Raw genomic sequence first — 22,136 nt, forward strand, 5'->3', positions numbered from 1 at the left:
TTTAGTTGAAGCCAATGTTCACTTACCATTCCAAAAATCCTATTGCTCTTAGGAATGATGCTAAATCTACTCTGCCTGTGTTCTAGAAATGGAACAACAAAGCACATCTGTTTACAGCATGGTTTACTGAATATTTTAAGCCCACTGTTGAGACCTACTGCTCAGAAAAAAAATTAATATTTCAAAATATTACTGCTCATTGACAATGCACTTGGTCACCAGAGAGCTCTGATGGAGATATGCAAGGAGATGAATGTTGTTCTCCTGTCTGCAAATACAGCATCTGTTCTGCAGCCCATGGATCAAGGAGCAATTTGACTTTCAAGTCTTATTTTACTTAAGATATACACTTTGTAGGGCTAGAGTCCATTGAAACCTTCTGGAAGAATTCCCCATTCTAGATGCCAATAGAACATTTGCAATTCATGGGAGGAAGTGAAAATACCAACATTAACAGGAGTTTGGAAGAAGGTGATTCCGACTCTCACATATGACTTTGAGAGATTCAAAACTTTAATGAAGGAAGCCACTGTAGATGTGGTGGTAGCAAGAGAACTAGAAGTGGAGTCTGGCGATGTGACTGAACTGCTGCAATCTCAAGACAAAACTTGAACAGATGAGGAGGTGCTTGGTATGGATGAGCAAAGAAAGCTTTTTGAGATGGAATCTACTCCTGGTGAAGATGTTGTGAACATTGTTGAGATGACAACAAAGGATTTAGAATATTCCACAAACCCAGTTGTCAGAGCAGAGGCTGGGTGTGAGGGAACTGACTCCAATTTTGAAAGAAATTCTACAGTGGGTAAAATGCTATCAAATTGCATTGCATGCTACAAAGAAATCTTTTGTGAAAGGAAGAGTTAATTGATGCAGCAAATTTCATGGCTGTCTTAATTTAAGAAATGGCCACAGCCACCCCAACCTTTAATCACCACCACCCTGATGAGACAGCAGACATCAACATCAAGGCCCAGACCCTCCATCAGCAAAATTATGATTTGCTGAATGTTCACAGGGTTGCTAGCATTATTTTTTAGCAATAAAGTATTTTCAAATTAAGGTATATACATTGTTTTTTAGACACATTTAATAGACTATGGTACACCATTACAGAAACATAACTTTTCTATGTGCTGGGACACCAAAAACTTCATGGGTATTGTGAAACTTGTTTTATTGCAGTGGTCTGGAACGGAACCCACAGTGTCTCCCAGGTATTCCCGTACATGGTGACTTTTGTCTTCAGCATAGCTCATCTTGGTGTATTTGAGGTTCATCTATATCATCTATTCATGGTCAAAATGATTTTTTAAAAAATTTTGGTAAAAAGCATAACATAATATTTACAATTGTAATCAATCTTATTTATAGTTCAGCAGTGTTAAGTATATTTACATTGTTGTGAAACAGATCTCCAGAGCTTGTTCATCTTGCAAATGTGAAACTCTGTACTCTTCAAACAAATTCCCACTGCCCCTCCCTGCAGCTAATGGCAACCACCATTCTACTTTCTAGTTCCAGGAATTTGACTGCTGTAGACAGCTCACAGAAGTGAAATCATATTTATCTTTTTTTTGAGACGGAGTCTTGCTCGGTCGCCCAGGCTGGAGTGCAGCGACGTGATTTTGGCTCACTGCAACATCCACCTCCCGCGTTCAAGCAAGTCTCCTGCCTCAGCCTCCTGAGTAGCTGGGACTACAGGCACGTGCCACCACGTCTGGCTAATTTTTTGTATTTTTAGTACAGACGGGGTTTCACCATGTTAGCCAGGATGGTCTTGATCTCCTGACCTCATGATCCGCCCCTCAGCCTCCCAAAGTGCTGGGATTACAGGCATGAGTAGTATTTATCTTTTTGTGATGGTTTATTTCACTTAGCCTAATGTCCTCCAGGTTCATCCATGTTACAGCAGGTGACAGGACTTCCTTCTTTTTTAAGGCTAAATAATATTCCACTGTATGCACGGACACATTTTGTTTCCATTCAGCTGTCAGTGGACATCTGGGTTGCTCTCCCCTCTTGCCTACGACAAACGGCAGTGCTTTGAACATGGGGTACAAATATCTCTTTGAGACTCTGCTTTCAATTCTTCTGTATGTATACCCAGAAGCAGGAATGCTGGATCATAGGGGAGGTCTGTTTAATTTTTTGAGGAGCCTCCATCCTGTTTTCCATAGTGGTTACACCATTTTACACCCCTACTAACAGTGCACAGGGTTACAATTTCTCTACATCCTTCACAACACTTGTTACTTTTTTTTTTTTTTAAGTGGTAGCCATCCTAATAGGTGTGTAATTTATTATTATTTTTGAGACAGAGTCTCCCTCTGTTGCCCAGGCTGGAGTGCAGTGGCGCAATCTCAGCTCACCGCAACCTCTGCCTCCTGGGTTCAAGTGATTCTCGTGCCTCAGCCTCCCGAGTAGCTGGGACCACAAGTGCCCAGCACCAGGCCTAGCTAATTTTTGTATTTTTAGTAGAGGTGGGGTTTCACCATGTTGTCTAGGCTGGTCTTGAACACCCAACCTCAGGTGATCTGCCCACCTCGGCCTCCGAAAGTGTTGAGATTATAGGTGTGAGCCATCGCGCCCGGTCTATTAAATTAATTGATTTTTTTTTTTTTGAGACCGAGTCTCACTCTGTCTCCCAGGCTGGAGTACAGTGGTGCGATCTTGGCTTACTGCAACCTCCACCTCCTGGGTTCAATTGATTCTCCTGCCTCAGCTTCCCGAGTAGTTAGGACAACAGGCACGTACCACCACACCCAGCTAATTTTTGTATTTTGAGTAGAGATGGGGTTTCACTTACCATGTTGGCCTGGCTGGTTTCGAACTCCTGACCTCAAGTGATCCACCCACCTCGGCCTCCCAAAGTGCTAGGATTACAGGCATGAGCCACCACGCCTGGCCAAAATTAATTTTTTAAACAACCAAGTTCACAACACAACAGCCAAGTTATTTTTTTCTTCCTTTTTTCCTCAAATTTCTATTTTCTTTGCCACCCCCTGCTGCTGGTACTAACATTAGCTGCCAGTTTGGGACAGATTGTCAGGCCCCATACTATGGGTGGCAACATTTTGCCAAGCATCCATTCCCATAGCTGCCCTGCACAGCGGGCACTGTTGCTCCCGTCTTACTGACAAGGAAACCGAGGCCAGGATCCCACCTCTGAGGTGGCAGAGTGGGCACGGCCCAGGCTGCTTCAGGCCCTCCTGCATGGGCTCCAGTCCCTTCACTGCTTATGTCTGTCAGGCCCCTGGAGCCCATGCAGGCCCTGAGGTGCTCTTAACAGCTTCCCTGGCTCTTGTCTCCTCCCCCAGCCAGCTGTGTAGACTGGGTGTCACTGAGTCACTGGAACTGGCTTCCAAGTTGGCTTTGGTCTCGCTGCGTGACCCTGAGCATCAGATCCCATCTCTGAGAGATGCCCACCCCGGCTCAGAGGGGTGTTAGAGACGGGGTGGGATAGGCCATGGCAGCTCAGTGATGAGGCCTCGGAGCTCAACCTCATGCCGAATGCATGGACGCCTCTTCTCAGATGACTTCTAGAATGGTGCTTTCACTAGACACCCTCCCTGCTCCAAAGCCCCAGAATAGTCCCCACACTGCAAGCAACTGCTCGGAATTCTACAGTTACCCGAGCAGCCACTGCCTAGACGCTTCCTTTGAAATGAAACATGGTGTGTGTGAATGTGCATGAGTCCATGTGTGAGTGTGCGTGTGTGAGTGCATGTGTGAGGGTGCGTGTGTGAGTGTGCATGTGTGTGTGTGTGTGACTGCATGTGTGAGTGTGCGTGTGTGAGTGCATGTGTGAGGGTGCGTGTGTGTGTGCATGTGTGAGTGTGTGTGTGTGAGTGCATGTGTGAGTGTGCGTGTGTGAGTGCATGTGTGAGTGTGTGTGTGAGTGCATGTGTCAATGTGCATGTGTGAGTGTCTGTGCGTGTGTGTGTGCAGCTGAGTGTGTGAGTGGGAGAGAGTATGTTGTGATTTTTCCATGAATATGTTTTTCTCATCTCCCTAACTGGCGTTTAAACTTCTAATGGATGGGGGCCCAGTTTCTAGTGCTCTGCCAGTGCCAGGCCTTCCATCAAGAATGCTTGATGAGGAGGAGGCAGGACGGTGTGGGGCAGACAAAAAGTTACTAACGTAGGACAGAGCATGCTGTCTCCAAGAAAATACCAAATAAAATACCACAGAAACGCCCACGTGATGCTGAGCAGAACATAAGATGCCCAGGTTCGTCTGCAGCAAAGAGCAGAGACGCAGCTGCATGTGGGGAGGCATTGTGCGCAGCCCATGGGGCGTCACTGACTGCAACAGAAGACGACAACGGCACAGTCCCCTGAACCGTCAGTGGCTGACCATGACAGTGACAGCACAAGCAGAAACGGACGGAAACCGAGTGAGTGGGGAGCACCATCCTGAGCATGTTACACAGGGGAAGCCTGGGAGGTTGGGACTCATTTTCCTGTATTTTACAGATTGGGAAACAGAGACTTCGGAATAGCAAGTGCCTTGTCTAGGGGTTACACAGCTGGAAGATGACAGCAGAGACCCAAACTTGGGGCTCTGGGGCCCCAGGAGGCCGCCCTGCTTCTTGCACACCAGGCCTGGGTGTGGGGTGGGGTCAAGTTTGGAGGGTCATATCCACCTGTCACTACACACTCATTTGCAGGATGCCTGTGACATTACCATGTGGGGTGACCTGCAGGCTCAGGTGGCAGCTCCAGCGGCTGCACCATGCAGTGGGGAGAACTAAAGCCCACGAGAGGGGTGGAGCCTTCTCACTGGGTTAAAGATGTCACTGAAGGATGGCTGGGTGCGGTGGCTCACACCTGTAATCCCAGCACTTTGGAAGGCTGAGGTGGGCGGATCACCTAAAGTCAGGAGATTTTTGTTGTTGTTGTTGTTTGAGATGGACTCTAACTTTGTCGCCCAGGCTGGAGTGCAGTGGCCGGATCTCAGCTCACTGCAACCTCCGCCTCCTGGGTTCACACCATTCTCCTGCCTCAGCCTCCTGAGTAGCTGGGACTACAGGGGCCTGCCACCATGCTCGGCTAATTTTTTTGTATTTTTAGTAGAGACGGGGTTTCACTGTGTTAGCCAGGATGGTCTCCATCTCCTGACCTCGTGATCCGCCTGCCTCGGCCTCCCAAAGTGCTGGGATTACAGGCGTGAGCCACCGCGCCTGGCCGAGGTCAGGAGTTTGAGACCAGCCTGGTCAACGTGGGAAACCCCGTCTCTACTAGAAATAGAAAAATTAGCTGGGCCGGGTGGTGAGCGTCTGCAATCCCAGTTGCTTGGGAAGGCTGAGACAGGAGAATCACTTGAACTTGGGAGGAGGAGGTTGAAGTGAGCCGAGATCAGGCCACTGCATTCCAGCCTGGGGAACAGAGTGAGATTCTGTCTTAAAAAAAAAAATTAAAATTAAATAACTTCCTAGATGTTCTAGCATCCTGGTTCGGCACACCTTCTTGCTGTTTCCTCCGTCTGTGCACTCCGCCTCCCGCCTGCCTGCCTCGCTGCCCCAGCGCTTCTCACCCAGGTAACCCATGTTACCTGCTCGGCACCCAGCCTGGCCTGTCCTGAACTCAGGTGTACACGGCCGCTGTCTGCTCAGCCTGAACAGCAGCATCGCTCCCTGGCTGCATCCAGGGCCTCGGTCATCCCTAACAGACAGCAGCTCCACTCTTGCCTTTGCCAAGGCGACGGCTCCAGTCTTGGCAGCTGCCTCTTTCCTTCTTCTCTCACATCCGTGTCCAGGCCTTTGTCCAAAGCCAGTGCCCCTGTCAAACGTGCCCTGTGTGGCCCCTGATCACATCTCCACTGCTCCCCTCTCCAGGTGAGACCTTCCTTCCTATGTCCATGGGCCACGCGCTCTGCATCCACAACCCGCAGACCGGCGACCTCCTAGCTCATCCTGGAGGCAGGCATCTTGTGCTCGCCTCAAGACTGCACCTGCCGTTTTCCTTCCTGCTAACGCCATGTGGCCGCCCCTGCACCTCCGTCACCGGCCAACCGTTCCCTGGGCAGCCCAGGTCGCACTGCCATCCCGGAAGCTCCTGCCCCGAGTCTACCTACCTTACTTTCCTGTTAACACTTCTCGCTGTCCTGCACGCAATGCTGACTTATGGATCTTTCCACCACCGCCTGTGCACCCCTACCCCGGGCAGGGGCTTCCATCGGTGCCGTTCACTGCTGGATCCCGGCACCCGCACAGCGCTGGCCCCTGGCGGAGCCTCAAGGACCGTTGTTGAATGAATGAACACACCCACCTCACGTCATTGCCGCCGTGAGCAAACGACCCGAAACAGGCGGTGAGGACCTGCAGGAAATGGAACAGGAGATGCACCTCGGGCGCGTCCTTCTCCTCCTTCTCCTCCTCCGCAGGGTCCTCTCGTGGCTGGTCAGGATCGGCCAGCTCTGACGCCAGTTTCATCTCCACGCCGCCCTCCTCCGCCTCGATCTCCGCCTCTGCCACCGCGTTGCAGTAGCTCGAGTAGCTGTCGTAGCGCAGTCTCTTCTTGGAGTAGGACACGGTGTCGCCCACCAGCTTCTCGCTGTCCTCTGGGGCCGATGAGTCCGCAGCTCGGAAGGTGTGGTGCACTGGCAGCCCGCAGATGGCTGCGGTGTAGCAGGTGTAACTGTTGTTACGGCGCAGCAGCCTGTAGTTGCTTTCCTGGGCCGGCTTCTCCTCGGGGCCCCTGTCGATGTGGATTTTGTGCAGCAGGTCTTTGTAGAGCCCCGAGTCTTTGTGCACGGTGTGGTACACATGACCGTCGCTCCTGGTATGGCCGTCGAAGCCGAAGGTGCCGTTGGAGACAGGCGATTTCACAGAGCCATGGGTCATGGACAGCGCCCTTCCTGAAAAGGGTTAGAGAAGGTCTCATTTTCCAGTCTTTTTTTTTTTTTTTTTTTTTTTTTGAGGCGGAGCCTCGCTCTGTCCTCAGGCTGGAGTACAATGGCGCCATCTCGGCTCACTGCAACCTTTGCCTCCAGGGTTCAAGCGATTCTCCTCCCTCGGCCTCCTGAGTAGCGGGGACAAGCGCGACACCATGCCCAGCTAACTTTTTTTTGTATTTTTAGTAGAGACGGGGTTTCACCATGTTAGCCAGAATGGTCTCAAGTTCCTAACCTTGTGATCCGCCCGCCTTGGCCTCCCAAAGTGCTGGGATTACAGGTGTGAGACAACGTGCCCCGCCCCAGCCTTTCAAATATAAGCAAAGGAAACACTCCCTACTATTTCATGGCACTTATCTCCGGCTGGCTGGGGATGACTTATTAACATATACTTTCTTTTCTATGTTGGCCATAAAGGACATGTAATATGGTTACCACTAAAAATAACAATAATAATAATAATAATAATAATAATAATAAAGGTGGAAACATACAATAAAAGGGTAAAACTAATAATGTGGTATTTTCAAAACATCTTAAGTTCTGCTAAAAAGTGTCTTCCACTCCGTCTCAAAAAAAAAAAAAAAAAAAAAAAAACACACACACACAAAAAAACAACAAAAAGTGTCTTCCAGAAATTACTATGGCACTTGGCACTTGTTTTCTGTTTCTAGAAACCAACACAAGGAGAATGTTAAGAAATTCATCTTAGAAAAACTTCATACTTGAGACAAAACCCACTTCATGTAAGGTTGATATTCCAGGTACTTCTGTTTTGGTTTTGTTTTTAGAGACAGGGTCTCAGCTCTGTCACCCAGGCTGGAGTGCAGTGGTGCAATCATAGTTGCACACCAACTCCTGGACTCAAGTGATTCTCCCGCCTCAGCCTCCCAAGCATCTGGGACTACAAGGTGTGCACCATCATCCCGGCTAATTTTTTAGGTGCATCTTAAAAGGTCAGTCATGACTGTCAAAGGCAGTATCTGAGATGAGTCAGGCAAAATGAATTCGCCTTCTCTGGGCCACATCTGAGACTGCACCTATGGCAGGCAGGTGCCAGAACCCACCGGGGCTGGCTTTGGTGAAGCTGTGCTCCCCTGGTACTGCCACAAACATTGAGAGTCTAAAGGACACAGAATGGTCTGGATGTTTTCTTTTCTTTTCTTTTTTTTTTTTGAGATGGAGTCTCACTCTGTTGCCCAGGCTGGAGTGCAATGGCGCAATCTCGGCTCACTGCAACCTCCGCCTCCCAGGTTCAAGCGATTCTCCTGCCTCAGCCTCCCGAGTAGCAGGGATTACAGGCGCCCACCACCATGCCCAGCTACTTTTTGTATTTTTAGTAGAGATGGAGTTTTACAATGTTGGTCAGGCTGGTCTTGAACTCCTGACCTCAGGTGATCCACCCACCTCGGCCTCCCAGTGTTGGGATTACAGGCATGAGCCACCACCCAGCCAGTCTGGACATTTTCTAAGGTTTCTGTGATTTGATGGTGGGACCACCTCCTTGGTTACAAATTTAGCTTTCTCTTTGCATCTTCCATAGTAAGCTGGGTTAACCGATGTTCAGCAATTTGGTAACTCCTGGGGCATGGAGATCTGCATAAGTAGCTGAGTGGGTGCAGCACAGACATACAGTGTATGGCCCCAGCGCCTCCGGTGAGACTATAAACAGCTCTTGGAAGAAATCACAGGACAAGAGTGAGCCTGCTCTGCTGACTGGAATGGTTTCCTGAGGCCTCCCTAGCTTCTGGGTTTTCTCAAATTATAAAACCGAGGGATCCTTTTGTGCATTAAAACCAGATTGCCCATAGCCAGGCCCAGCTGGTCCTCCCCAGGGAACTTCTCTGTGCTGCCACGGAACCAAAGCTCTCCAGGCACATCTTACCGTATGCAGCCCGAGGGTGGCTGCCTGCAGAGGTGCCTTCTGAGGTCCCCGACGTCTCCCCTGCTGCTCCTGTGAGCGGGATGGTGCTGTCATCATTAGCCTTGGCACCTGGTAGCTCTTTAAATACTGGGGACTCTGCTTCCTGAACTTTACTGAGGCTTTCGTCAGATACTCGTGATAAAGCACCTTCTTTTTGTAATTTGCCTAAAAAAACAAAGTCATACCGAACATTCTGGAAGAGAATTCTTATTATTGAAACATGAATATTAAAAAGTGAATCTGTATCTTTATGCTTTAGCACTGATTTTGGAAAAAAACAAAAAAAGTTATAGCTAGATAGAAAAAATGAAGTCGAAACCAGGTATGGTGGCTCATAACTGTAATCCCAGCACTTTGGGAGGCCGAAGCAGGTGGATCACCAGGTCAGGAGTTTGAGACCAGCCTGGACAATATGGTCAAATCCTGTCTCCACTAAAAATATAAAAATTAGCCAGGCATGGTGGCGGGCGCCTGTAATTCCAGCTACTTGGGAGGCTGAGGCAGGAGAATCTCTTAAACCCAGGTGGCAGAGTTTGCAGTGAGCCAGGATTGTGCCACTGCACTCCAGCCTGGGTGACAGAGCAAGACTCTGTCAAAAAAAAAAAAAAAGAAAAGAAATAGAAAAAGAAAGTCAAAAGTTCAATTAGTTACCTGGAAAACTCTAGCTAGAAAATTCAGCAATTGAGGAAAAGATGGAAATTTAGGGCCTGAGTTATCATATCCAAAAACAACAACAAAAAGGGTTAGCTCCGAATACCACAGTTCCCTCCAGTGCTAATGTTCTGTAAATCTATAGCCACGTAGACTGGCCTTCTGTTTCTTAAACCTCAGAATAAGAAACTTCAATTTCTGAAAAACTACCTTTTTCAGAAAGTCACATAAATAAATAATAAAATATGTGATTTTTTAGACTGGCTTTTTCTACTCAGCAAAATGCCTTTGAAATCCATCCATGTTGTTACATGGATCAATAATGTGTTCCTTTTAATTGCTGAGTAGTATTCAAATGTTCAAAGGCACCACAATTTATTTATTCTGTGAATAATGTGGGTTTTTGGAGATTGCATATAAAGGTGCTATAAACATTCATGTGCAGATTTCTGTGTGAATTTAAGTTTTCATTTTTCTAGGGAAGTATCTAGGAGTGGTTAAGAGTATATTTATGGCAAGTATTAGCCATATAAGAAGTTGACAAACAGTTTCCCTGTACCATTTGACATTCTCACCAGCAATGTACAAGGTTACAGTTGCTCTTCATTCTTGTAAATACTGACAGCATTTAATACTGTCAGTTTCTTTCTCTCTCTTTCTTTCTCTTTCTCTCTCTCTCTTTTTCTTTCTCTCTTTCTCTCTCTCTCTCTTTCTCTCTTTCTCGGAATCTTGATCTCGGCTCACTGCAAGCTCCATCCCCCGGGTTCACGCCATTCTCCTGCCTCAGCCTCCCCAGTAGCTGGGACTACAGGCGCCCGCCACCACGCCCGACTAATTTTTTTGTATTTTTAGTAGAGACAGGGTTTCACCACGTTAGCCAGGATGGTCTCGATTTCCTGACCTTGTGATCTGCCTGCCTCGGCCTCCCAAAGTGCTGGGATTATAGGTGTGAGCCACCGCACCCGGCCTTTACTGTCAGTATTTTTAAAAAGCCGTTCAAGTAGGTGGTAGTAGTACCTCGCTGTGATGTGAATTTGTACTTCCCGATGACTAGTGATGTTGAGCACCTTTTCATGGACTCATCTGCTATCCATCTATCTTTTTTTTTTGAGACGGAGTCTCGCTCTGTCACCAGGCTGGAGTGTAGTGGCGCAATCTTGGCTCACTGTAACCTCTGCCTCCCGGGTTCAAGCGATTCTCCTGCCTCAGCCTCCCGAGTAGCTGGGACTATAGGCGCCCGCCACCACACCCAGCTAATTTTTGTATTTTTAGTAGAGACGGGGTTTCACCATGTTGGCCAGGATGGTCTTGATCTCTTGACCTCCTGAACTGCCCGCCTCAGCCTCCCAAAGTGCTGGGATTACATGTGTGAGCCACCGTGTCTGGTCCCATCTATCTTCTTTGGTAAAGTGTCTATTCAAATATTTTGCTTTTTTTTTTTTTTTTTGAGATGGAGTTTCACTCTTTTTGCCCAGGCTGGAGTGCACTGGAGTGCACTGGCATGATCTCGGCTCACTGCAACCTCCACCTCCCAGGTTCAAGTGATTCCCCTGCCTCAGCCTCCTGAGTAGCTAGGATTAGAGGCGCCCGCCACCATATCCAATTAATTTTGTATATTTAGTAGAGATGGAGTTTCACCATGTTGGCCAGGCTTGTCTCAAAATCCTGACCTTGTGATCTGCCTGCTTCGGCCTCCCAAAGTGCTGGGATTACAGGCATGAGACATCAAGCCCGGCCTATTTTGCTTTTTTTTTTTGAGACAGAGTCTTGCTCTGTCACCAGGCTGGAGTGCTGTGGCGCGATCTGGGATCACTGCAACCTCTGATTCCCTGGTTCAAGCGATTCTCCTGGCTCAGTCTCCTGAATAGCTGGGATTACAGGCATGCACCACCACGCCCAGCTAATTTTTGTATTTTTAGTAGAGACGGGGTTTCACCATGTTGGCCAAGATGGTCTCGATCTCCTGACCTTGTGATCCACCTGCCTCAGCCTCCCAAAGTGCTGGGATTACAGGTGTGTGCCACTGTGCCGGGCCTATTTTGCTCATTTTTTAATTGAGTTATTTGTTTTCTAAAATTTCTTTTTTTTTTTTTTTGAGACGGAGTCTCGCTCTGTCACCCAGGCTGGAGTGCAGTGGCCGGATCTCAGCTCACTGCAAGCTCCGCCTCCCGGGTTCACGCCATTCTCCAGCCTCAGCCTCCCGAGTAGCTGGGACTACAGGCGCCCGCCACCTCGCCCGGCTAGTTTTTTGTATTTCTTAATAGAGACAGGGTTTCACCGTGTTAGCCAGGATAGTCTCGATCTCCTGACCTCGTGATCCGCCCGTCTCGGCCTCCCAAAGTGCTGGGATTACAGGTGTGTGCCACTGTGCCGGGCCTATTTTGCTCATTTTTTAATTGAGTTATTTGTTTTCTAAAATTTCTTTTTATTTTTTTAATGCAAGTCCTTTGTAGGTATGGGATTTGCAAACATTTTCTCCCATTCTATTCACAGTGCTTCTCACAGACCAATAATTTCAAATTTTGATGATGTACAATTTATCAATTTGTCCTTTTTTCCCTTTTTTTTTTTGAGACGGAGTTTCGCTCTTGTTGCCCAGGGTGGAATGCAATGGCATGATCTCGCCTCACTGTAACCTCCGCCTCCCGGGTTCAAGCAATTCTCCTGCCTCAGCCTCCCGAGTAACTGGGATTACAGGCATGAGCCACCACACTCAGCTAATTTTGTATTTTTAATAGAGACAGGGTTTCTCCATGTTGGCCAGGCTGGTCTTGAACTCCTGACCTCAGGTGATCTGCCCGCCTTGGCCTCCCAAAGTTCTGGGATTACAGGCGTGAGCCACCGTGCCTGGCCCAACTTGTTCTTTTATAGAACATGTTTTTGGTGTCATATCTAAAATCTCTTTTCTTAACCCAAGGTCACAAAGTTTTCCCTTATTTTTTTTTCCCCTAAAAGTCTTGTTTTTTTTTTAAATTTTGTATTTAGATCTATGATGCACTTTAAGCTAATTTTTAAAATAAGGTTTACGTTAAGGTTCTTATTTTGGCATATGGATGTCAAGTGCTCCAAAACCATTTGTTGAAAAGATTGTCCTTTCTCCAGTGAACTGTTTCTGTACCCTTGTCTAAAACCCACTGGCCACATTAGTGTGGGTCTATTTCTAGACTCTATTCTTGTTCCATTCATCTATGTGTTTCTCTCTTCCCGAATTCCACACTGCTTTGTGGCTTCATAACAAGTATTGAAGTCAGGTTAATATGAATCCTCCAACTTTTTTCTTTTCTAAAATTGTTCCAGCTCATCTAGTTTCTTTGACTTACTACATGAACTTTAAAAGTGGCTTGTCTAAATCTACAAAATATCCTGCTGGGATTTCTATTTAAATCGTCTAAAGTCTAGAGATGAATCTGAGAAGAACTGGCATCTCTACTATACTGTCTTCCAATTCAAGAGCATGCTTTGTCTCATGTATTTTGGTCTTCTTCGAAATGTGAATCTCCAAATGCAGATATATCCATACTGAAATGTGACCCTATGGTACATGCTGAGACCAAATGTAAATACTTGTTTTTTGAGAGCTCTGTAAAAAGCATGTGGCTTCAAGGCTTGAAATTCAAATATGGGGAATTGGGAATAGGAAAACAGCCCTGACTGACTTCCTAAGCCATATTCTTCCACTTCTTAAAAACTTTCTTTCCTTTTAATAACATGTGTTTTATTTTTATTGTTTCGTTTTATTATATATATGTTATAATTACTATAACTATAATAATACAATTATTATAGTACTATACAGTAGAGTACTATATTGTATATTATACTATAGTTATTATATAGTATAATGATTATATTATTCCACAGTATAATTATTACAGTACTACAATAATACAATTATTGTTATAGGTTTTATATATAAATATAATACAATGCATATATATATTATTTTGAGATGGAGTCGCGCTGTGTCGCCCAGGCTGGAGTGCAGTGGCTCACTGCAACCTCCGCCTCCTGGTTCAAGCAATTCTCCTGTTTCAGCCTCCTGCGTAGCTGGGACTACAGGCACCTGCCACCAGGGCCTGGCTAATTTTTGTATTTTCAGTAGAGACAGGGATTTATTTATCTTGTTGGTCAGGCTGGTCTCGAACTCCTGACCTCAGGTGATCCACCCAACTTGGCCTCCCAAAGTGCTGGGATTATAGGTGTAAGCCACTATGCCCAGTCAAAATTGCATACAGTTTAAGCACCCAGGTGATGACCTGCTGCAAGTGGGCACACCCTAAAGCCCCTTCCCCGATGAAAACAAAGACATTTTATGTCCCTGATAAGTTCCCGAGCTGCCTTTTCCAACCCCCACCCATCCCAGGCGATCAGTGCTTTCTGTTGCTACAGGAAAATTTTCCCTATTCTTAAATTTAATGGAAAGATCCATAAAACTTTTAAATGAAAATTTATGGAAATGCTATGAAAAATGCCAGCATGCAGAATAGCTACTCTTCTGGATCATGGGCTTCTGCTCGGTATCACGGCTGTGGGATGCCTTCCGCTGTAGGGTCCCCAGCAGTTCATTCTCTCTATTGCTGCGTGGTCGTCCATCCCATGAATTTACTCAATTTGGTTACCCATTTGCCTGCTGACCAACACATGGGTTGTTTCCACTTTGGGCTTTTATGACGAAAAGATTTGTGTACAAGTTTTTTTATGAACACATGTTTTCATTTCTTTGGATAAATAGCTAGGAGTGAAATTACTGGCCCACATGGTAAGTGTAAGGTTAACTTTATAAAGAAACTGCAAACCTAACTTCCAAAGTGGTTGCACCATTTTACATTTCAGCATAAACCTGGGAGAGTTCCAATTATTTCACTTCTTCACCTACATACGGAATGGCGAGAACTTTTTACCCTTAGCCATTCATGTGGGTGGGAAACAAAATCTCCTTGTGGTGTTAATTTGCATTTCTATGAAGGCTAACGTTTTTCCACAGGCTGGCAGAACTGGACTGCACGGTTAACTTTCAGTTACTCATGGCAACTGGGACCTTACTGCCCACCTGGGTTACAACTTATCAAGAAAATGTCTGAGCCAGAAAGCACTCAGGAACCGAGTGACAGAGGATGGGGTATGTTCTGGAGTCACCCACACTTCCTCTTCCTCCGTTAGTAAGGATCATGGCGTATTACATGTGAGGTTTTGGAAATCAGGAGAATTTCTGTAAATCAGAAGAATCAAAAAGCCCATACCTGTTATTTTCCTCCGCATCCATGGACATACGAAGAGCCACACAAAGAAAGCGAACAGGAGGGCGACACCAAAGGAAATGAGGGCTATGGCCCACATGGGGAGAACCAGGCCGAGCACTGGGAAGGAAAATGAGAAGCAGTGTCATTACGGGAAACTTCTACAAGGTTAGGCCTCAGGGCAGTGGACTTCCCACTCCCCAAATCGAGAATGAATCGCCTGGATTTTGTAGTAAATAAAACTCTCAACCAAAAAAACATGCTGTACTTTTTGGAGTAGAAAGCTGCATGTTCAAGACATCCTATATCTTGCGAATATGTGCTTAAACTAGTTAGTAAGCTAATTATTAAAATTTTACCAACTGGGGGCTGGGTGCTGTAATCCCAGCACTTTGGGAGGCCAAAGTGGGAGGATCACCTGAGGTCAGGAGTTCGAGATCAGCCTGGCCAATATAGTAAAACCATGTCTCTACAAAAATTCAAAAATTAGCTGGGCACGATGGCGCATGCCTGTAATCCCAGCTACTCGGGAGGCTGAAGCAGAAGAATCGTTTGAACCCAGGAGGGGGAGGTTGCTGTGAGCCAAGATTGCACCACTGCACTCTAGCCTGGGCAACGGAGTGAGACTGCATCTCAAAACAAATAAATAAATAAAATAAAAATAAATAAATAAATAAAATTTTAACAACTGGGCACAAACAGCATATTTAAGTTGGGATGAAATCCATTTACATATTATTTCGATATCTAAATGGCTGCACGCACAAATGCGGCTGAGAGGGGAGTCAGCTGAGGTCGGGCATGATGGCTCACACCTGTAATCCCAGCACTCTGGAAGGCTGTGGTAGGGGGATCACCTGAGGTCAGGAGTTCGAGACCAGCCTGACCAACACGGTGAAACCCCATCTCTACTAAAAATATGAAAAATTAGCCGGGTGCAGTGGCAGGCGCCTGTAATCACAGCTACTCAGGAGGCTGAGGCAGGAAAATCGCTTGAACCTGTGAGGCGGAGGTTGCAGTGAACCGAGATCGTGCCATTGCACTCTAGTCTGGGCAACAAGAGTAAAACTCTGTCTCAAAAAAAAGAAAGAAGAAAAAAGAAAGGAGTCAGCTGTCTTCCATCCTGATGCCCACCCCAGCCCAGCCCACCTGCGGCAGGAAGCTGCTGTGTGGACACTGCCTGGCTCCCACAACTGAGGCCTCTCCTAGTTCCTCAGCAGCCAGCAGCCCTACTTTAAATAGACATGTGCCCTAGCCACATACACAGAACTTCTTTGAAATCAGTTGAGAAATAAAAGGATTTTTGTTGTTGTTTATTTATCTTTATTTTTAAGAGACAAGGTCTTGCGATGTTGCCCAGGCTGGTCTCAAACTCCTAGCCTCATGGGATGTTCCTGCTTTGGCCTCCCAAAGAGCTGGGATTACAGGCGTGAGCCACCTGGCCCAAGGAATAAGAGTTTTTTAAAAGGACATTAACCTCAAATTTAACTCTTCTTTGAAGCATCAACTTAGGGAATTACAGTGCAGAAAAACTTCACTCAAATCCCATAATGCACACTTAGCAATAATAACATTAGTCAATCCAAGGGTGGACGTGCACATGGTATGAAAACGTCATCTTTTCATAGCACTGTCATATCCCCAGCACTCATCACCCTGAATTTTGTCCATCTGCTGTCAATGGTGACAATAGGCACATTCACATACATATATGCACAACTTAAACACTCATGCTCGTACATAAACTCACTGGAAGATGTGCAAGAATACTCTCCACAGCATTATTTGTAATAGCAAGAATTTGCAGAACAACTAATATATGCACCATTATGAAAATGTGAAATAATTATTGTAGACAGTCTTAAGAATTCGCTAAGTCTGTATGTACTGATAAGGAAAGAGGCCCAAGATCCAATGAGTGATGCAGGCTAGTTGTATGATATACACATAGCATCATGCAATTTATGTTTGAAAAATAAAACATCCACCTTTCCACATTCCTGCCATATCTGTGAATTTACAGAAAAAGTTCTGGGAAGATACAGTGGTTTCCAATTTCTTTATGGAGAGATGGGAGACTGCAGTGGAAATTTCACTTTTTATTACATATACTTTTATAGTGGTAACTTAAAAAATATATACAACAAGATAAGGATCTGCGAGAATTTACTAAAAAAAAGTAAAAAACAAAATATAAAAAAGAAAAAGAAATAAAAATATATATACAATAAGAATGTCACTTTTGTAAATTGTTAAAAAATTTAATTCAAAGGGGTTAACTATTTAACACTTTGCTCTTAAATAAATTTGCAGTCTTTGTTATATTGTTAACCATTTTATACACACAAAGCAGCACAAAGTTACTCAACTGAAGTACTATTAGGCTGGGCAGGGTGCCTCATGCCTGTAATCCCAGCACTTTGGGAGGCTGAGGTGAGAGGATCACTTGAAGCCAGGAGTTCAAGACCATCCTGAGCAACATAGTGACACCCTGTCTCTACAAAATAAAAATAAAAAGATTAGCTGGGAGTAGTGGTGCATGCCTGTAGTCCCAACTACTTGGGAGGCTGAGGTGGGAGGATTTATTGAGCCCTGGAGTTTGAGGCTGCAGTGAGCTATGATAGCGCCATTGAACTCCAGCCTGGGCAACAGAGTGAGATCCTGCCTCAACAAAACAAAACAAAACAAAAGAAACACACACACACACCCAGAAAAACATACTATTAAACATTTGGGCTGGGCGCGGTGGGTCACACCTGTAATCCCAGCACTTTGGGAGGCCGAGGTGGGTGGATCGTGAAGTCAGGAGATCAAGACCATCCTGGCTAACACGGTGAAACCCCATCTCTACTAAAAATACAAAAAAATTAACTGGGCATGGTGGCAGGCACCTGTCGTCCCAGCTACTCAGGAGGCTGAGGCAGGAGAATGGCGTGAACCCAGGGGGCGGAGTTGCAGTGAGCCGAGAGCACGCCACTGCACTCCAGCCTGGGCAACAGAGCAAGATACTGTCTCAGAAGAAAAAAAAAATTTTTTTTTTTTATAATTGTAAGAGGTTGTATTAATAGAATAGGTAGTTAATACTATATATAGTCAGAATTAATGTATATAAGTATTAAAAACAAAAATCCAGAATCACCTAGCTCAGTGATAGCGAAGGTCACTGGGGGAGGACAGACACTTAACTGCTCGGCTCCCACCCCCCTGACTACATTGGAGGGCTATGGACTTGGCCCTGCCACGCGGCTGCACTGACACCCAGCAGGCCCCATCCAACGCAGGCTCTGCGCCTGCACCCAAAGCTGAGAGCCGCTTGTGTGACCCCTCGGTTGGTTGCACTGGGCTGTGTCTGGGGCCAAGGCTTCCCAGCATCTGCTGTCCAGCTTCACGTAGGGGTTCATACACGCGGCAAAGGATTGCACCAAAGCTGGTTCCTGCCAACTCGAATGGTACCTGCTCTTTACCAACCTCAAACTAACAACTGACACCAACACCAATCCCCCACACGGCTTCAAAGCATGGTTCCTGAAGAGGTTTTCCTGCTGCTTCTCTGGTTTTGCTGATGATAAAATTGCTAATTGTGCTACTTTGGCTTAGTGCTACCGTGCCAAACTGATCTACGAGAGGCAAACCCTTCAGACCACAGGGAGAGAGAAGCAATCTGAAATACATATTTCAAAAATGAGTGAACACTTTTGCCATCAGGTCCTATTTTTACCATTCATGCTGAGCCGGGCCCGGAACAGAAGTCAAGAAGGGCTACTTGATGGGCTCCTTCTAGGACCACACCAGGCTCCCAGCAGGGACACATGGGGTCCCAGATAGTGTCAGGACCAACACCAAAAGGGTGAACCTGAGGTCGGGGGCAAGACTTCTCACCCTGTGCTTAGACTTAAGATAATATCACCTGCCCTTTGCACCTTTGCCGTCTCACCTGCCTCTACCACGGATGTGGCCTGGGAAATAGCCAGAAAACTCGAAAATCACCTCCCAGTCATGAGAAACTGGCAGAGGAAGCAGGAGAGAAACACATCACCCAGGGGGAGTGGTGGGGAAACAGAGTAACACGTCATGGAGGAGGAAGAAGAGAGAAGGAACTTGGGAAAACAGGGGAAGCTGTTCACAGTAGTGAGAAGGGGAGCAGAATGGGGACAGGATCTTACTGAAGTATTCCAGCAGTTTGGTGATTTAGCAGAGAATCAGATGAGCACAAGGATTTACTTTTAAGGCCTGCATGTGAAAAACGTAAACTGACAATTACCTGTGTTACACAGCTCCCAATTGTACTAAGTATATAAAATCCAGTTTTGTGGATAAAAAACAATTCAATACAAAGATTCAGCACAGGACAGCACCTGAATCAATGCACACCCAAGGCAAACGGTTTTTCTCCTAAAAAGTCAAGACTGGCTTCTACACAACAACATTTTTGACTAAAATACTTTCTATTAAATTGTCTTTCTGGTACGGATCTCAAATTGTTTCCAAACAATCATGCCTTCAGCAGGCAGTAAGACACGGCTGTCATTTCTCCCTGCGGATGGACATAGTGGGGCACAGCCTCAGTGGCTCATGTTCACTCAGCCAAAAGTGGCTGCCAGGAACCAGCACTGGGAGCTCTGGGTCTCCATTCTTGGCTCTAGCCACTAAATGGCCTTTCATGTCAAGCGCCTTTCATTTGCAGAGCAGCAAAGATACGATGAATAGTGATTTAGCTCTAACCTCAAGCATCTTTACAATTCTATTCCACATTCCCAAAAGATGAGATGAATATTCAAGCCATTTAGGGAGAAGTACATAGAACTTTTTATACAAGCTCAGTCTCCATTGTTATTGCCTTGTACTTCTTGTTTTTCACATCTAACACTCATGACTAAGGATCTATAAACAAATAAAACTTATATGGGACCGATAAGGCTTTAGTCCATATCAGTTTCCTTATACCATGACCCATCATCTCCTCCCTACAACCTTCCTTCTCAGTGACTCAATGCACAGATTCTCTGTCTTCATTATATAAATAATCTATGCTTAGCGTAAAAATATCAGCAGTACCTACAGAAGTGTATGATGGACAAATATGAACCTTCCTCATCATCCTCCCCTCTTCAACTTATTTCCCAGGGAGACAGTAAGAACTATTTGGTGTGTATCTTTCCAGGCATTTTCTAGGTAGGCACGGACACCGTGTCGAATATTTATTTTTCTCTTTTCCTTTTATTAAACAGAAGCAGAATCCCACTATAAACTATTCTATGCTTTTGTCATATAACAATATACTATGAATATCTTCTCACAGTAAACATTCACACAGAGATTATCTCCTTTGCAGAACTGCTCTAATATCTTGCCTTATAAACTGAGCTTTGTCTTTTGCTCTAGATAGATCAAGATGTTCAAAGCATTAGAGGGGCTACCTATGTAACAGGAATCCTGAAACAACTTAGTTGAGAAAATAAAATTTTAAAAATGTGATTTCCTAATTTGCTCTATAAGAAAAAAAAAATATATATGTGTGTATATATATATATATAGAGAGAGAGAGAGAGACAGAGAGATAGCAGATGGTATCAAGTTTCTTTTTTTGTTTTGTTTTTGAGACAGAGTCTTACTCTATTGCCCAGGCTGGAGTACAGTGGTGCCATCTCGGCTCACTGCAACCTCCACCTCCCAGGTTCAAGTGATTCTCTTGCCTCAGCCTCCCAAGTAGCTGGGATTACAGGCACATGCCACTATGCCAAGTTAATTTTTGTATTTTTAGTAGAGATGGGGTTTCGCCATGTTGGCCAACCTGGTCTCGAACTCCTGACCTCAGATGATCCACCCACCTCAGCCTCCCAAAAGTGCTGGGATTACAGGTGTGAGCCCCGCGCCCGGCCTCTTTTTTTTTTTTTTTTTGAGATGGAGTCTTATTCTGTTGCCCAGGCTGGAATGCAGTGGCTCAATCTCCATTCACTGCAGCCTCCATCTCCCGGGTTCAAGCAATTCTCCTGCCTCAGCCTCCCAAGTAGCTGGGATTACAGGAACTCACCACCACACCCAGCTAATTTTGTATTTTTAGTAGAGACGGGGTTTCTCCATATTGGCTAAGCTGGTCTCTAACTCCTGACTTCAGGTGATCCGCCTGCCTCTGCCTCCCACAAATGCTGGGATTACAGGTGTGAGCCACTGAGCCTGGCTGGTACCAACTTTTTCAAACCAGGGTACATTTGCAATAATTTTGAAAATGAGGTGAATTTAAATGACCTTGTTTTGAATCCAGCTCTTGGTAATAACTGGAGACTCTTCTCACCCCAGGGCTTCCCCAATCCAAGACTAGGAATCACTGTAATGACAATTTCTGGCTTCTCCACAACCTGCACTTCACAATCACAGCATGGAAGAAAGAGGCCCTCTGAGTGCAGGGCTCCTTCTCACAAAGCCAACTGGGGGCCTGAGAGGTTTCTGATGTCCTGGTTTCCTAGAAACTGGATCAGAAGCAGCTGCAACTGGAGGAGAAACAGGGGGAGGAGGAAGAGATGGAAGAAGAGGAGGAGGAGGAAGATGAGAAGGAAGAGGAGAAACCAGAGGAGGGGGATGAGGAGAAGAAAGAGGGGGCAAAGAGGGAGGAGAAACAGGAAGAAGAGGAGGAGGACAGGGAAGAGAAGAGATGGAGGAGAAGGAAGAAATAAGGAGGAGGAGGAAGAGATGGAGAAGGAGGAAGAGATGGAAGAGGAGGAAGAGATGGAAGAGGACAAGATGAAGAGGAGAAGGAGGAAGAGATAGAGGAGGAGGAAGAGGAAGAGATGAAAAAGGAGGAAGATGGAGGAGGAAGAGGAAGAGATGAAGAGGAGGAGTAAGAGATGGAGGAGGAGGAGGAAGAGATAAAGAGGAGGAGGAGGAGGAAGAGATGAAGAGAAGGAGGAAGAGATAGAGGAGGAGGAAGAAGTGATAAAGAGGAAGAGGAGGAGGAAGAGATGAAGAGGAGGAGAAGGAAGAGATGGAGGAGGAAGAAGAGATGAAGAGGAGGAGGAGAGGGAAGAGATAAAGAGGAGGAGACAGAGATGGAAGAGCAGAAGGAGGAAAAGATGGAGGAGGGGGAGGAAGAGATGAAGAGAAAGAAGAGATGAAGAAGAGGAGGGGGAGGAGGAGGAGGGGAAGGAGGAGGGAGAAGAGGAGGGGAAGGAGGAGGAGGGGGAGGAGCTGGGGGAGGAAGAGGATGGGGAGGAAGCCGCAGAGGCAGGGGCAGGCATGTCTCAGGTACAGACATGCTCTGGGGAAGTCAGGAACCAGGTCTGGTTAAGTTGGGAATTCCTTTGCTGGTGGAAAAGAGTGAGCAAAGGTTGGGTTAGGGTTAGAACTTTTGGGAGTACCCATTACATTAGAACGGTAATGAGGAAGTCATGTTTCTGCTAAGAGACGTGCCTAGAGCAGCGGTTCTCAAACTGTAA

The 22,136-nt window shown here is 46.0% G+C and overlaps 1 protein-coding gene across 7 annotated transcripts in view; it reads right to left on the bottom strand.

Moving 5' to 3' along the window:
- SLC20A2 (solute carrier family 20 member 2) overlaps positions 1-22,136 on the bottom strand; it is a 126,380-nt gene that overhangs the window by 14,451 nt on the left and 89,793 nt on the right. For all 7 annotated transcript variants that reach the window (XM_009212982.4, XM_009212980.4, XM_009212981.4 and 4 more), the window contains 3 exons: positions 14,710-14,826; positions 8,780-8,983; positions 6,270-6,858 (listed from right to left, as the gene is read on the bottom strand). In XM_009212982.4, coding sequence (XP_009211246.1) covers positions 6,270-6,858; positions 8,780-8,983; positions 14,710-14,826 — 910 coding nt within the window. The remainder of the gene's footprint in view (positions 1-6,269; positions 6,859-8,779; positions 8,984-14,709; positions 14,827-22,136) is intronic.

Source organism: Papio anubis, chromosome 8 (genome assembly GCF_008728515.1).
Source record: "Papio anubis isolate 15944 chromosome 8, Panubis1.0, whole genome shotgun sequence".
NCBI classification, from domain to species: Eukaryota; Metazoa; Chordata; class Mammalia; order Primates; family Cercopithecidae; genus Papio; species Papio anubis.